This window comes from Argentina silus (genome assembly GCF_951799395.1).
Source record: "Argentina silus genome assembly, chromosome: 18".
Taxonomy (NCBI): Eukaryota; Metazoa; Chordata; class Actinopteri; order Argentiniformes; family Argentinidae; genus Argentina; species Argentina silus.
In genome coordinates, this window is record NC_139672.1 from 5,242,027 (window position 1) to 5,255,069 (window position 13,043).

Below are 13,043 nucleotides of genomic sequence, written 5' to 3' on the forward strand. Positions count from 1 at the left end.
ATAAGAAATTCATCAAGAGAGATGAGAGATTTGAAACGGGGTGAAAAAAAGCATTATTGGAATAGAAGAGATCAGTCCTCGTGTCAATCTTATGATTCAGGATAGTTAATCCTCCCACTGGCTCCACATCTTTTTTAAGACGCTTGTCTTTTCATTTTTAATGAAATAGAGACTAGTGCCCGCAAGTTGAAATTGCAATCAATTAGTGTAAGAACTCAGCTGAAGCTAAAATCGAATTGAGCAGAGAAATCAGGTGGTGTCGGGCAAAAGGCCATTGCCCAGTCAAATCAAATGAATGAGCCCAGCAGGGTCGGGGAAGGAGGTCTCCCCAGCAAGCAGAGGGATGTGGCTGCGCACACAGGCTGAATTCACAGCAGCACTTCCCTATCATCTAACCTCAGGACAACATAGTGTAAAACCCTCCTTTTCCGAGATGGAGGTATGTTTTTATAGGATAATCTTCCCAATTACTGTGACACAACTAGCGGAGTTTAGCATGGAGACGTGAGACAGCCTATCTGTGACATTGCCAATTTATGAACTCCTGAGGGCTGGCAAATGTTCATGTATGAATTATGGAAGAAATTATTATTGCTTCAGGGAGCGTTTTACAGGAGATTCAATAGTAACAGCTTGTGTAGGGGAGTGAGAGAAAGAGAGAGTGAACGGGGGGAGAGAGAAAGAGAGGGGGGGGCGGGGGGGGGGAGAGAGAGAGAGAGAAAACAAGAGGAAGGGAGGAGGAAGAGATTCTCTTACCTTCAAGCACGGTGAGTTTGGCACTAGTGTTGATTTCCCCGGCGCTGTTGGCTGCTGTGCATTCGTAGATGGCCTCGTCTCTGTGTGTGCGCAGGGGCTGGATACGCAGCACGGACCCAGAGCCATCGTCAAACTCAATCACCTGGCAATGATAGGACAGGACACGGGATGTCACTCTCTCGTCTGATCTCCCTGCCTGCCTGCCTGCCTGTCCCTCTGATGTCGTCAGATGTTCGACATTCACATTTACATTTTTGGCATTTAGCAGACGCCTTTTATCCAAAGCGACTTACAACAAATACATTTGTCTAAAGTAAGTGAATCACCTATCCATCAGTCATCATAACAACAAGTAATCTAAGCTAGGACCAAGGGCCGATGGCAGTCACAATGCTAGAAGAAGGAAGAATTACTGCTGTGAATGAACGCCACGCGACCCTGACACATTGCACACACAGCCTTCACAATCAGAAACATATCCTTTGTGCTATCTAGGCGTCACAGAGAGTGCACCTATATTACCATACGCCAGTATGCATGTCATATTCCACACATTGTGATTGGCATAAGGCGTTAAAGATCCGGTATGAGGAATAAACATAATTAATAAAACTCCCTTTCTTTGCTTAGCTAAAGCTTATAATCCAGAGTGACTTCGGAAGGGTTCATGTTTAAGTTCTAAGTGTTCCCAACCGTTTCTTCAGCTGGATGTCTCCTGTACTGAGAAGATATAGAGTCATGTGAAGGATAGGATATATAGGGTACAGTCTTCGACAGGCACAATAACAGAAGCGCAGCAGTGTATGTGTGTGTGTGTGCACGCTTGTGCGTGTGTGTGTGTGCATGTGATGAAGAGGGTTCTACTAACCCTACTGTGCCTCACCAGTATAGGACCCATGTGAGATCACACCTACTGCTGTCACTCTGGTTGTTCATATACAGTGCTGCTTGAAAGTTTGTGAACCCTTACTTACCCTGTCACTTTTGCATTTCACTGTATACTTGTATGCACGTGACAAATAAAGAATCTTGAATCTTGAACCCTACAGGGACGTTCATTATTTTTGTATAAAATAAAATATTATTAAATCTTTATCTGAACCCTAATTCGTAATAAAGACATTCCAAATAAAGAACACAAACAAAAAAATATGCTATATTTTCATTGTTTACTTCACGAAAATAGTTTATTTAACAAAAACTCAGATTTCATGTGTGCAAAAATATGTGAACTTCTTCCGTCAATAGCTTGTGGCGCCTCCATTAGCAGTGATAACTTGGAGTAAACGTCTCATATAGCCACTAATCAGTCTCTGACATCTGTTTTGAGGGATTTTTGCCCACTCTTCCTTACAGAACTCAGCCAATTGAGTGAGGTTTGAGGGGTGTCTGGCATGAACTGCCCGCTTCAGGTCCTGCCACAGTATCTCAACGCTTTGGGTCGTTGTCTTGTTGGAAGACCCATTTTCAGCACAGCTTTAGCTCCTTGACTGATGGCTTGATGTTCTGAATCTTCTGGTATCAGAATTCATGGTTCCCTTAATGATGTGGAGTTGTCCAAGTCCAGAGGAGGAAAAGCAGCTTCAAATCTTGACAATCCCACCACCATGCTTGACTGTTGGGATAAGGTTCTTTTGGTGGTAGTCAGTGTTGGGTTTTCGCCAAACATAGTGGTTTTGATTGTGACCAAAAAGGTCAATTTTGGACTCTGTCCAAAGAACGGACTTCCAGAAACCTTCAGGCTTGTCCAGGTGGTCTTTGGCAAAGTTAAGACAGGCATTTTGGTTCTTTTTTGACTGCAGAGGCTTCTTCCTAACAACCCTCCCATGAATGTTATTTTGATTCAGTGTTCTTCTTATTGTTGAAGCATGCACAGTTACCTGAGATGCAGCAAGGGAGGTCTGAAAATCTCTAGATGCTATGTTTGGGTTGCCTGATTTATAATTTTTCTTGTGGATATTTTAGAAGGGCGTCCACTTCTAGGCCGAGTTTCTGTCATGTTAAATGCATTTGTAAATTATTAGCCTCACAGTGGACTGATGGAGCTCAAATCTTGTTGAGATTATTTTATAGCCTTCCCCAGACTGATGTGCTCTACCCTCTTCCTGATGTCCTCTGAGATCTCCTTTCCTTGGCATGGTGTGTTTTGCATTCACCTGTATGGGTAACACAAAACTGACCAGGTTTCTTATCTCTATTTATCAGAGTCCCGCCCAAACTCTTTCCTAAAGATCTCTCCTTTGATTGGTTCCTTTGGTACCCAATTATTTACCCACCTGATTCTACTTACCTACTTGATTAAACCAATGCAACTTGGGGTTCACTTATTTTTGCACCTGCACTATATCTTTATAATACATTTTTTCTACTACACGCAGGATTTCCTCTAAACCAAGATATGGAATTGGTAAATATGAACCTGTTATGTCAGATAAAAAAGACATAGATATAATTGCACAAGGGGTTCACATACTTTCAAGCAGCACTGTACGTAGGTTCAAAAGAGAGCAGAGATGTAAGGCATTTAAGGCCATGGATGGGGGAATGAAAGGTGGAAAAAAGATGAGCCTGAAAACTAGAGATTAAAATAGATGAAGCAGACTACTGAAAGTAGAAGGGGGAAAAGGATTAAAGAGAAGCAAGGTCGTCAAGCTACACTTAAAGGGTAAGTTCCGATTTTTGGGAACCAAATCTCTAGTTTTGATGTAAATGACATGTTGTAGAAGGAATCACACACTTTTGTTGTAATTTCGCTTGGTTTTGAGAAACTTGCGGGCACAATACCCTCATCAGTCTTCACTGGAAGAAAGGGGGGCACACGTGCAACCATGAACAAAGGGTCCAAAAGCGGCCAGTATAGTGATGCAGGCGTTTAGATGTTGTACATAAAGAATTGTACACAAAATGGAATATAACATTGCGGAAAAAGTTTGGATCGCCACAACTTTTTTTTCGCCACAAGAAAAGATCTTAATAATCTCTATACTGGGAGCTTTGCCCTTTCACAAAGAAAAAAAAATAGAGATTGAGTAAAAAAAAAAAAAAAAAAGAACTAAACTTATCCTTGTTTGTGTCTCTGTCTGTCTGTCTGTCTGTATATGTGTAAACATGCATGCCCACCTCAAAGCGCTGGGAGCTGACTTTCTTGCCCTTCTTCATCCAGGTGATCCTGGGCTTGGGTTCTCCAGTTGCCTGGCACACAAACGATGCCACTCCGCCTGAGATGCCTGTCTGGTCCTCAGGGGATTTGACGAAACTTGGCAAGCCTGAGAGAAGGAGGGAGAGAGGGAGGGAGGGAGGGGATGTTAGTGCTATGGTCACAGAGCCATGTTAAACTGGTTATCTACGGATATCATTTACTCGACAACAAAGCAGACAATAAAACAGCTCACATTCATTGTGGCTACTAACACCTGCAGCTAAATCATGAGAGAAGCTTCCAGTATTTGTAAGCTGGCCTGTGCGGCGTTGAATTTTTCACCCCTGCTTTCTATACACAACACTCTGAAAGTGTTACAGCTAAATGTGAACAGGATATAAAAGGAGAATATCAGGCAAAACACACACACACACACACACACACCCCTATTCCAGCATTATTGGATCTAGGAGGGGGCGACTTTAGAATCTAGATATACCTAAACCTCATTAATGACAGGTCCCTCCCACAGAGTCACACACTAAGAGGTGAATCATTATACTGTGTACACACGTGGGAAGTAACTTCTCTCTCAGCAAAGCGCACGCTAGGGAACATGCTAGGGAACACGCACTGACGGCTGCGTCCGCTGTATGTTCTGCTGCTTTCATGCGTGTGCTAACAAGAGATCAGCAGGCCAACGTGGGGAAGAGAGAACAGAATCAATATCAAGTTAGCATAACACAGCGCCTCCTTTAGACAGACCCATGCCTTAGCATTCGCCTTGGCTATGGCTGTAGGGTCACCTCACCCCTAGCCTAGCGTGATGCTACTGCTGCTGACAGGAGGAGGAGAGGAGGAGAGGAGAAGAGAAAATAAGTGGAGGAAAGGAAGGGAGGAGGGGAGAGGAGAGGAGAGGAAGGGAGAAGAGGACAGAAGCACAGGCTGTCCTTGCCTGAGGACATCTGAGCTCCACAGCTCAGACAGCACACTAAGGTTTACAATGGCTGTGTGTGGGTGTGAGATTGTAGCTGTGTGGGCAGAGAGAGAAGAGATACACCCAAAGATATGATAGAGTAGTACGTGCAGTGTGTACGTGTGTATCTCCATTTCTCCAGCATGGCAGTGTTTTCCTACATCTGTGTGCCCGTGTGTATGTGGCTAGATGTGTATTCAATTTAATCCAACACATCCAGCCAGCACAACTTTGACCCCTTACACCATCGTAGCAGATCTGACATTTAAATGACATTTACTACCTGTCTCTCCCCGGGGAAAGGCTTTTGATTGGCATGGCATAATAATACACCTCTTCATAGGCCCACCCTGTCAACTCCTCACAAGGATGACAGCCGCACGTAACTGTACAGAACATGAAGGAAATAACAAGGCAAGAAGCCTAATGCATAGCCTACACTTTGAATTTCCCCCAAAAAATATATTTGTGTGTGTGTGTGTGTTAGTTTGTTTGTATGTGTGCGCACAAACGCGCGTGCATGTGTCATAAAACAGTTCAAAGCCTCAAGGCTTGATTAGCATCATCCTGACTTCCAAGAAGTCCCTTTTAGGTAACATCTGTCTACAACGTTTCCATTAAAAGTTGATCAGCGTGGTGGGGACTTTTCCCATCCCGAACCCCTGCTAAAAGCTAGGATCAGGAAGCATTAACCAGATCTGGGCACATGCTTCAAATGAAAGCACGTAAACGTATGCTACAGTAAGCTCAAGCCTGTACAGTGCCAACTACACATAAATGGACAGATAGGGGTCTGGGGGGGAATGGGAGGATTTCGAAGGATCACTGGGCAAAACCGAAAACACATTCTCACTGAGGGCATTAGGGAATCCTCGCAGTATTAATCCTCTTAAACATGCTCACATCTATCTTTCCCAATCCTGATCGTTGAACTTTGACTTCCAGAGACCACTCCGTTTGAGAGAGACCACATTTGGGGGATGTCTGTCCTTGATCTATGGTTCCGTTCAAAATCAACACTAGCATACATATTGGCCAAGTATTTTAAGTGGTATGCTAGTGTGGACATTGGAACAGTAGCCTAAACACCCGCTTGTCAGCCCACGAACGTCAACGGTGAACCCAAAGTTGCCTCTGACTCATGGTTGAGGTTACCATTAGGTTTTAAATACTACGCATAGGGGATATTTCATTGTATTCCTAAAGTTAGTTTTTTTACGACTGACAGTTGAGGATATTCAGCTGGTGGCTTTGTCAGGCCTTTAATATGAGAAGAAAATCCAGGCTTCAGATTATTTTTTTTCTCCCTCTTGTCCCATTTCCTGGCTGTCAGATATGCCATCGTCACAAGAAAAATAATGGCAGATGTGTTAGAAAAACACATGCATACATACACAGGCCTACCTCCCCAAACCCTCCACTCAGCCAGCAACAGCCAGTATGGGGAGGAATCTCTCTCTCTCTCTCTAAGCTTTGATTTGTCACACACACACACACACACACACACACACACACACACGACTCACAATTCTGCATTTTTATTTTGAGGTTTTTCCTCTCAACTAAGGAGAGGATCACCCATCATGATAGGCAGCCATTGTAATCCACACTGGCCCCTAAACCCCCCTTCAGGGCTCAGATTATCCATTCGCCAATAATCACTCATTTACGATCATTGACAGGCGGGTTTTTCCTCACTAAGAACGAAGAAAGGCACACCGGCAGTTGGTTGACTTGTGAGATCAGATCTGGCCTCGAGTCAGGCTATTGACAAATCTGCATAGATCCCTCAGTTAGATTGCATTGAGCCAGTCCATTATGGGCCCCTCATTGCAGTGTGTGTGTGTGTGTGTGTGTGTGGGTGTGGGTGTGGGTGTGTGTGAGAGAGAGAGGATTAGTGGGGTGTTCTCAGGTTAACCTGATGCCTGGAGCGGCAGCGGTGGGGTCAGAGGTCGTTGGTAAGATGAAAGGCACCAGAGTTCCTGACCTCCCAGGTTACGGTGCTGTATGCAGTTGTTACAGCCCTTTTGTTCTTAACCAAACAAATTCTGAGGTGTCGGAACAGGTGACCAGGAACACCTGTCAACACACGTATTAACCTTTCACCTTTCCCATCACGCATCTGCGGAACAAGGGCGGGTGAAGGTGTTGGGGTACAGTACTGTATATGAGGAATGAGGCAATTGAAAATGTGTCATATTTCAGAGACTGTGTAGGGGGAAAGAATAGGTGGGGTTCACAAGACAAATAAATTGGATATGTGAAGAGGCCTGCCACAGAATCCATCATTATTTACTTCCCATTATTGTGTCCTCCTCTGAGCAGAGCAACTCCAGGGCCATGGCATCGTTCCCAGACAGCTACTGTACACAGTGGCTCTCTCCTTTCACAAGGCTGAGGGCTCTGGGAGAGCAGGGTAATGGATGTGGAGAGTGAACAGCGCTGGCAAGACCAACAATTAGTGGATTCTTCAAATCTGCAGGAGAGCGCCCCATTGAAAGCCACTCTATTGAGTATGAGCACGAGGGATCGATACGAACACGAGCACAAACCATTAATTCTTATTAATAATGGATTAGCAAGTTATCATTTTCACTCACACACTTAGTGGAAATTTGTCTGATGGCATCAGCAGTGGTTGTTTTAATGGAACGCTTCCATTAAGGCGTTTTCAGGCCATTAGCACGGTGCTTGCTTGCAATTAATTCCACATAAAGCTGTCTGCCTGGCAAGTTATTTACCCAGATAAAATCAACTGTGTTTTTTTGGCCTGTTTGTTTAATCCTATAAACATTGTGTATTTGCGACTATCTAAGCCTCCATTTTATAGATAAGCACTAGCATATGCAAGTACTCAAACAGTTTGGAGTACTCAAGCACTCATTAGGATATTTGCCCCCAAAAAGGAACACAGTGCAAAGAAAATCAACAACACATCAAACTTTCTCAGCCTACTCTTGGTGGACCATCAAGAAGAAAAAAAGCTTCTGTCTGGCCCCTCTGGCCCTCATTGAATTATTGAAGACAGCAGAGAAGAACATAAACTCAGAGTGCAATTATACCCTCCTCTCTTCCTCCCGACGTGAGGAACATTACATTAATGGACCTTTCATCCTCAGAAGCTGATTATAAATTTAAGAAGTACTGGCTCTCCCGAGTCAGAATCTCCCCATCTCACTCGTCACTGACAATTAGTTATTGTTCTGAGGAAAAAGTACATGTAATTCTTTGAAGTAACGTTTATATCGCTGGGGTGGGCATTTTGGCCGGGGTGGGTATTTATAAAGTGTTTTTTTTTTTTGTTCTTGATTATGTGAGGATAAATGTTCCTTTGTTCCCCTTTAATGATAAAGACATAGATGATGGTGGTAATAAGGGGGTAGGTGAGTAGTATCATATGATAACAGGCCTGAGGTTTAGCATTACTTCAGGCATTTAAACTGGCACCCTCCCTGCCTGTTCAAAGACATGACTCATTACCTGTGGCTCCCCACGTCAACATGATATCAGGTTAAAGAGAAGAGCGAGACAAAGGAGACAGCCATACTGGAGTACCATCTCTCTCCAAGTTATCTACTCAAGACAACAACTGAGTCATACAATCTTATGTAAAAAAGAAAAAAGAAAAAAAAAAAAGAATGTGGCCAGCTTGAAGCGACGTCAAGACCAAACACAGAGACAATGATGGCAGGCTGCATAGCTAGAAGCTCGTGGCGATGTTTCTCCCTAGTTGAATGGCGTCTAAACTGAAGAACAAAGGGTTATTGTTTGTTGGAGCCTCATGGTTCTGTATCTCTGAGAATGACTAATGTATCGCTGGCATCATGGCCAATACAACAACAGGTGAAGCGAGTAATAGATACAGATACAGTACATATGGGAGAGATTTATCTAAAACAGCAATTATGTGTATTCAGTGGATGCTTCTATGGGGGTTTGCTCCTCAAATGTATGACACCCTCAGAGCCAACATCTACAAAATTGAATTCCTTGGGCTACAAACATATTCATTCATTGTGTTTCATCAAGATCCCTCTCATTAAGAATGAAAAGGGAAATGGAGCCTGGAACCTGCATTAATTTTGTTTGTTTGGAAATGGAGCGAAAGAATCCCAGTTGCAGATATATATGTGTCTGTGCGGCGCTGAACAAATACATGTTTCAACAGTGAGTCACTCAAATGCAAAACACGCATGAAAAGAAGAAAATACAATTCAAATGTGTGACTTGAATATGTATATGCAGTAGTTTGAGGCCTTTGTAATGTAAATTCCAACTTGTCTCTTAAAACGGCTGTGGAAGCAGAGGGGGTGGGGTAGAGGGAAGGCAGAGGGGGGTTTGTTAATGCTGTTGGCTAAAGGGCAGCCGTCACCTTGGCTTGGCCCCTGTCATTGACATCCCAGTGTGGGGAAAAAAGCTAAATGTTCCCCTGGGGGAGGCAGCAGAAGAGGGTGTGGGGTGGGGTGTGTGTGTGTGTGGGGGGGGGGGGGTACAGGAGAGGGATAGGGGGGCTCAGCTGCTGCGGTGGGTATGGGTACTCACTCAGGGACCCCACTTTAGGATTACGTCATCCATCACAGTGCGACCCTGTCCGACCCCCACTGACCTTATTAATTTGCCTCATCGAGATTAGCTCTCCCTGGGAGACCTCCCCGCCATTGTTCTCATATTTTTCAACCCCCCCATCGCCCCGTGTCCCGAGGTCTAAATTGGTTAAACTCTCCCTCAGACGCACTCAAGGGGGGGGGGGGATTAAATTACGTTACTGTAGGGACCGAGAAAAAAAACAAACAGCCCCTGGCTTAACATGAACCCAGAACGCTTCTGTGTTGTTTGTCTCCTGTTTTCAGGATTGAATATCTTGGTATGGCTCAAGGTAACAGCTTAGGTCCACATATTAAATGTGTCTCTCCTGAGACAGAGGTGGTATAGGATCTCTAGAATGTCCACAGGCTGTTTGTGTGAGCCTAATTGGCTTTAACTGAGCCTGGGAGGAGCTCCCAGCAGCAAACAGCAGATGGATATGGAAGGATTCAATCTGTAGATGACTTATGAAGAAGCATTACTAGGCTATAGCTTTGAGAAAGGTGAATTATGAGATTTGATATGTTTGTTAAACTTCTTTTCATCAGGGCTTCTCATCAGTGTCATTAATAATCCACAAGGTTTGACCAAATGAACTTATGAGGGAGAGGAGAGTATCTTAAATCCTTAAATATTGATGCCGTCAAGACCTTCAATATTTAATTCGATAATATCACTCAAGGCAAATATATGCCATTGCAAAAGTAAAGTTCCAACCTCTGCTCAGAGAAAAACCATTAGAGTTTTTCTAGAAGAGTGAACCACAAAAAACAAAACATTGGGCACCACTCGAACACGTACACAACCACACACCCACACAACTGGCACAAACTCATATCTTACTCAGCTCTGAAAATCCACCATTTCCCACAAACATCTTGACATGTAAATGTGGCTACTGTCCATACAAAGTGAGAGGATTGAACGTCTTGCACCATCTCTGCATGTGCCCTCTCTGGAAGGACACTGGCTGATCTTGTCATCTGATTGAGTTGAATCTGGGCCACAGCGGAGGTTTTGGGTGGCTGCCTCTGGCCCTGCTATCGAGCGGCCTAATTAAACTATTAATCTCACATCATTAACCTCTGACAACCCTTCCTCCCCTCCGCCATCCTGACATTGCTGCTCTGGCACATGAAACGCTTCCATTCTTTCTCTCCCTCTCTCTGTGGTTTCTTTCTCTTCCCCTCGCTCTCTGTTGCTGTTGCTGTCTCTCTCTCTCTCTCTCCATGCTGCTCTAACCTCTCTTTCCCACCTCTCTCTCACTCCCTCACTCTCTTCTTTTTTGGACTGGATGGTGTGTGGACCACAGCTGTGTACTAACAGCATTACTCTCAAAGTGCCTCTCCATGGTGGATATGGTTACTTTTAATTAAAAGGAATCAATTTCCATCCCCGTCAATTTTTGCTGGGTGACCATATGGACACTTAAAAACACAATCCAATTTCCAGCCGCCCACCCCCACTGCCAGCAGCACTCTCCAACCCTTCTATTCTCCACACTCGCACTCAAGGCTGGACAAACAATGGCTAATCGATTTATAAAGGTTCCACTCCTCTAAAAGTTCATACAATGTCAGCTTCTGGGGCTTCGAGGGTATTAACCAACAGGATAGAAGTTATTTCCTCCACTTCCTGAGCCTTTTGGTATTGTGCAGTAGGACATGTGTGGGTTTTAGGGGTACTGTGCGTTGGATTCCTCCCTTAGATTGTACTGTACACAGAACATGTAATGCACTCATCATACTATAAGTCGCCATAGATAAAAGTGTCCACTAAATGGCATATATTTATCTGTGATTGGGTAATCATATCACTGTCATGCATTCACAATGAATGTACTACTTCTGTGAGAATGGAGGCCTCCTGACACAAAAGGGTAGGACAGTAGCTTGGCAGAGTAATTCTGAACCTCATACAGCTCAGAAAGACGCCTTATTAATCCTGCCTCCATGGGTGGGGGAGTAGCAGACGAGAACACAAAGGAAGGCTTGGGGGTCTTAACTCTCATGAAAAGGAGACATGAACAGGGGGGGCTCAGGTTATAATAAGGGAGGCAGGGACACGGGGGCACATATCCATCAAAAGGCACATTAAAGAAAATGAGGTAACTCAAAAAATGACAACACAACAAAAAGAAGTATGGCATAGGCCTATATATTGCGGGCGATGTGTGACTTTGAGTGTGACCTTGTTGGAGCGCCAATCTATTGTGTGTATAGAGGGGGCCGTATAGAGAGAGGTGGTTGATTAGGCTGTGTTCCCCTGGGATCGATGGGGCGTCTGAGATCAGCACTCAGGGTAATCACACAGACCTGGACTGGGTTAAATGATGACATGAGCTAAATGATGTCAGAGGGCCACAGAGGGATAGAACACTGTGTGTGTGTGTGTGTGTGTGTGTGTGGTGTGGAGGGGAGGGGGGGGGGGGGGTTAAGGTTATCATGTCCTTCCTTCTCTAGTCTATACTGTATCTTCTAAATAGATGGAATGGTTTGGACCTAAAGTAGCAACAAGCTATGAACTCTTATGACAAGCCAAACATGATAGGGCAATAGTGGGTTTGAGAGCATGTTCTCTCTCAAACCACGCAAAGCCAGCATAGTACCCTACATAGTAAACTACCATAGTAAACCATAGCGGAGAGGTCTGTCTAATATAGCTGAGGTCTGAGCTACTCTTTCGTCGTACCTCTTTCCAACAGAGACGAGCATCTGGGAAAATTCACAGACACACACGGACCTAGCAATCAGCGCCTTGCGAGGTCAGGCACCCCACCCACGATATCTGTCTCCAGTGCCCTGTAATTCACGGCAAAGCAAACCAGTGCTATCACGTTTGCACAATTAAAAACCATACAAATTACAGGCAACAAATACACAAAACCCCTCCATTTGTGGTAGGTGTCTCTTCTCCCTGTTTTGTTCTAATTCTATGTTTGTGTTTGCGCTGCACTTGAGGTAATATCAGGCTTCGCGGGTTTGTTTCCCAAGGAGGCACGCATGCTTTATATAAGCTCTAACCAGGACTACCTCTAATGACTACTACTAATGTATATTAAAGATGCAGTTTTCCCTTACGAAGGCTCTACCACGTAATAGGCCAGACTACTGTCTCTACTGCTGTCTCTAACAGACGTCTCCGTACCGTAAGTGGCTAGATGCCTGTGTTTCCATTCAGAGGTTGCAGTTGGTAGTAACACAGAGGGCGTTTTTTTGCCTGGTAATTAAAAGGCCTTGTTGGCTCTTTTTTATCCGGTAATGATGTAATTACTGTAGGACTTTAGGTGGGGACCAGAGGCGACACGTTGTCACAGGGATATGCAGTGGGAGGACAGAGTTAAGGCTCAGAGACATGAAGGCTAGAGAGGACTCCGGAGGTGCACATAAATCATGTGAAGATAAACCCAGCCACCTGTGACTGAACAGTAACATGGTCCAAGTCAATTTATTGCATTCGATTTTTTTCTGACTAATGCATGGCTGATTCTTTATTATATAAGCACTGTATTTTTTCCACACTCGTCGGAACACAGATGCCCACTCGTGTGAAATAGAGAGGGCATAGGTGGAAATATGCTTGAATTCG

At 44.3% G+C, this 13,043-nt stretch overlaps 1 protein-coding gene across 3 annotated transcripts in view; it reads right to left on the reverse strand.

Moving 5' to 3' along the window:
* The window catches only part of ptprfb (protein tyrosine phosphatase receptor type Fb), a 132,863-nt gene that overhangs the window by 72,143 nt on the left and 47,677 nt on the right, over positions 1-13,043 (reverse strand). For all 3 annotated transcript variants that reach the window (XM_083690360.1, XM_083690361.1, XM_083690359.1), the window contains exons 3-4: positions 3,877-4,022; positions 757-898 (exon numbers count right to left, since the gene is read on the reverse strand). In XM_083690360.1, coding sequence (XP_083546486.1) covers positions 757-898; positions 3,877-4,022 — 288 coding nt within the window. The remainder of the gene's footprint in view (positions 1-756; positions 899-3,876; positions 4,023-13,043) is intronic.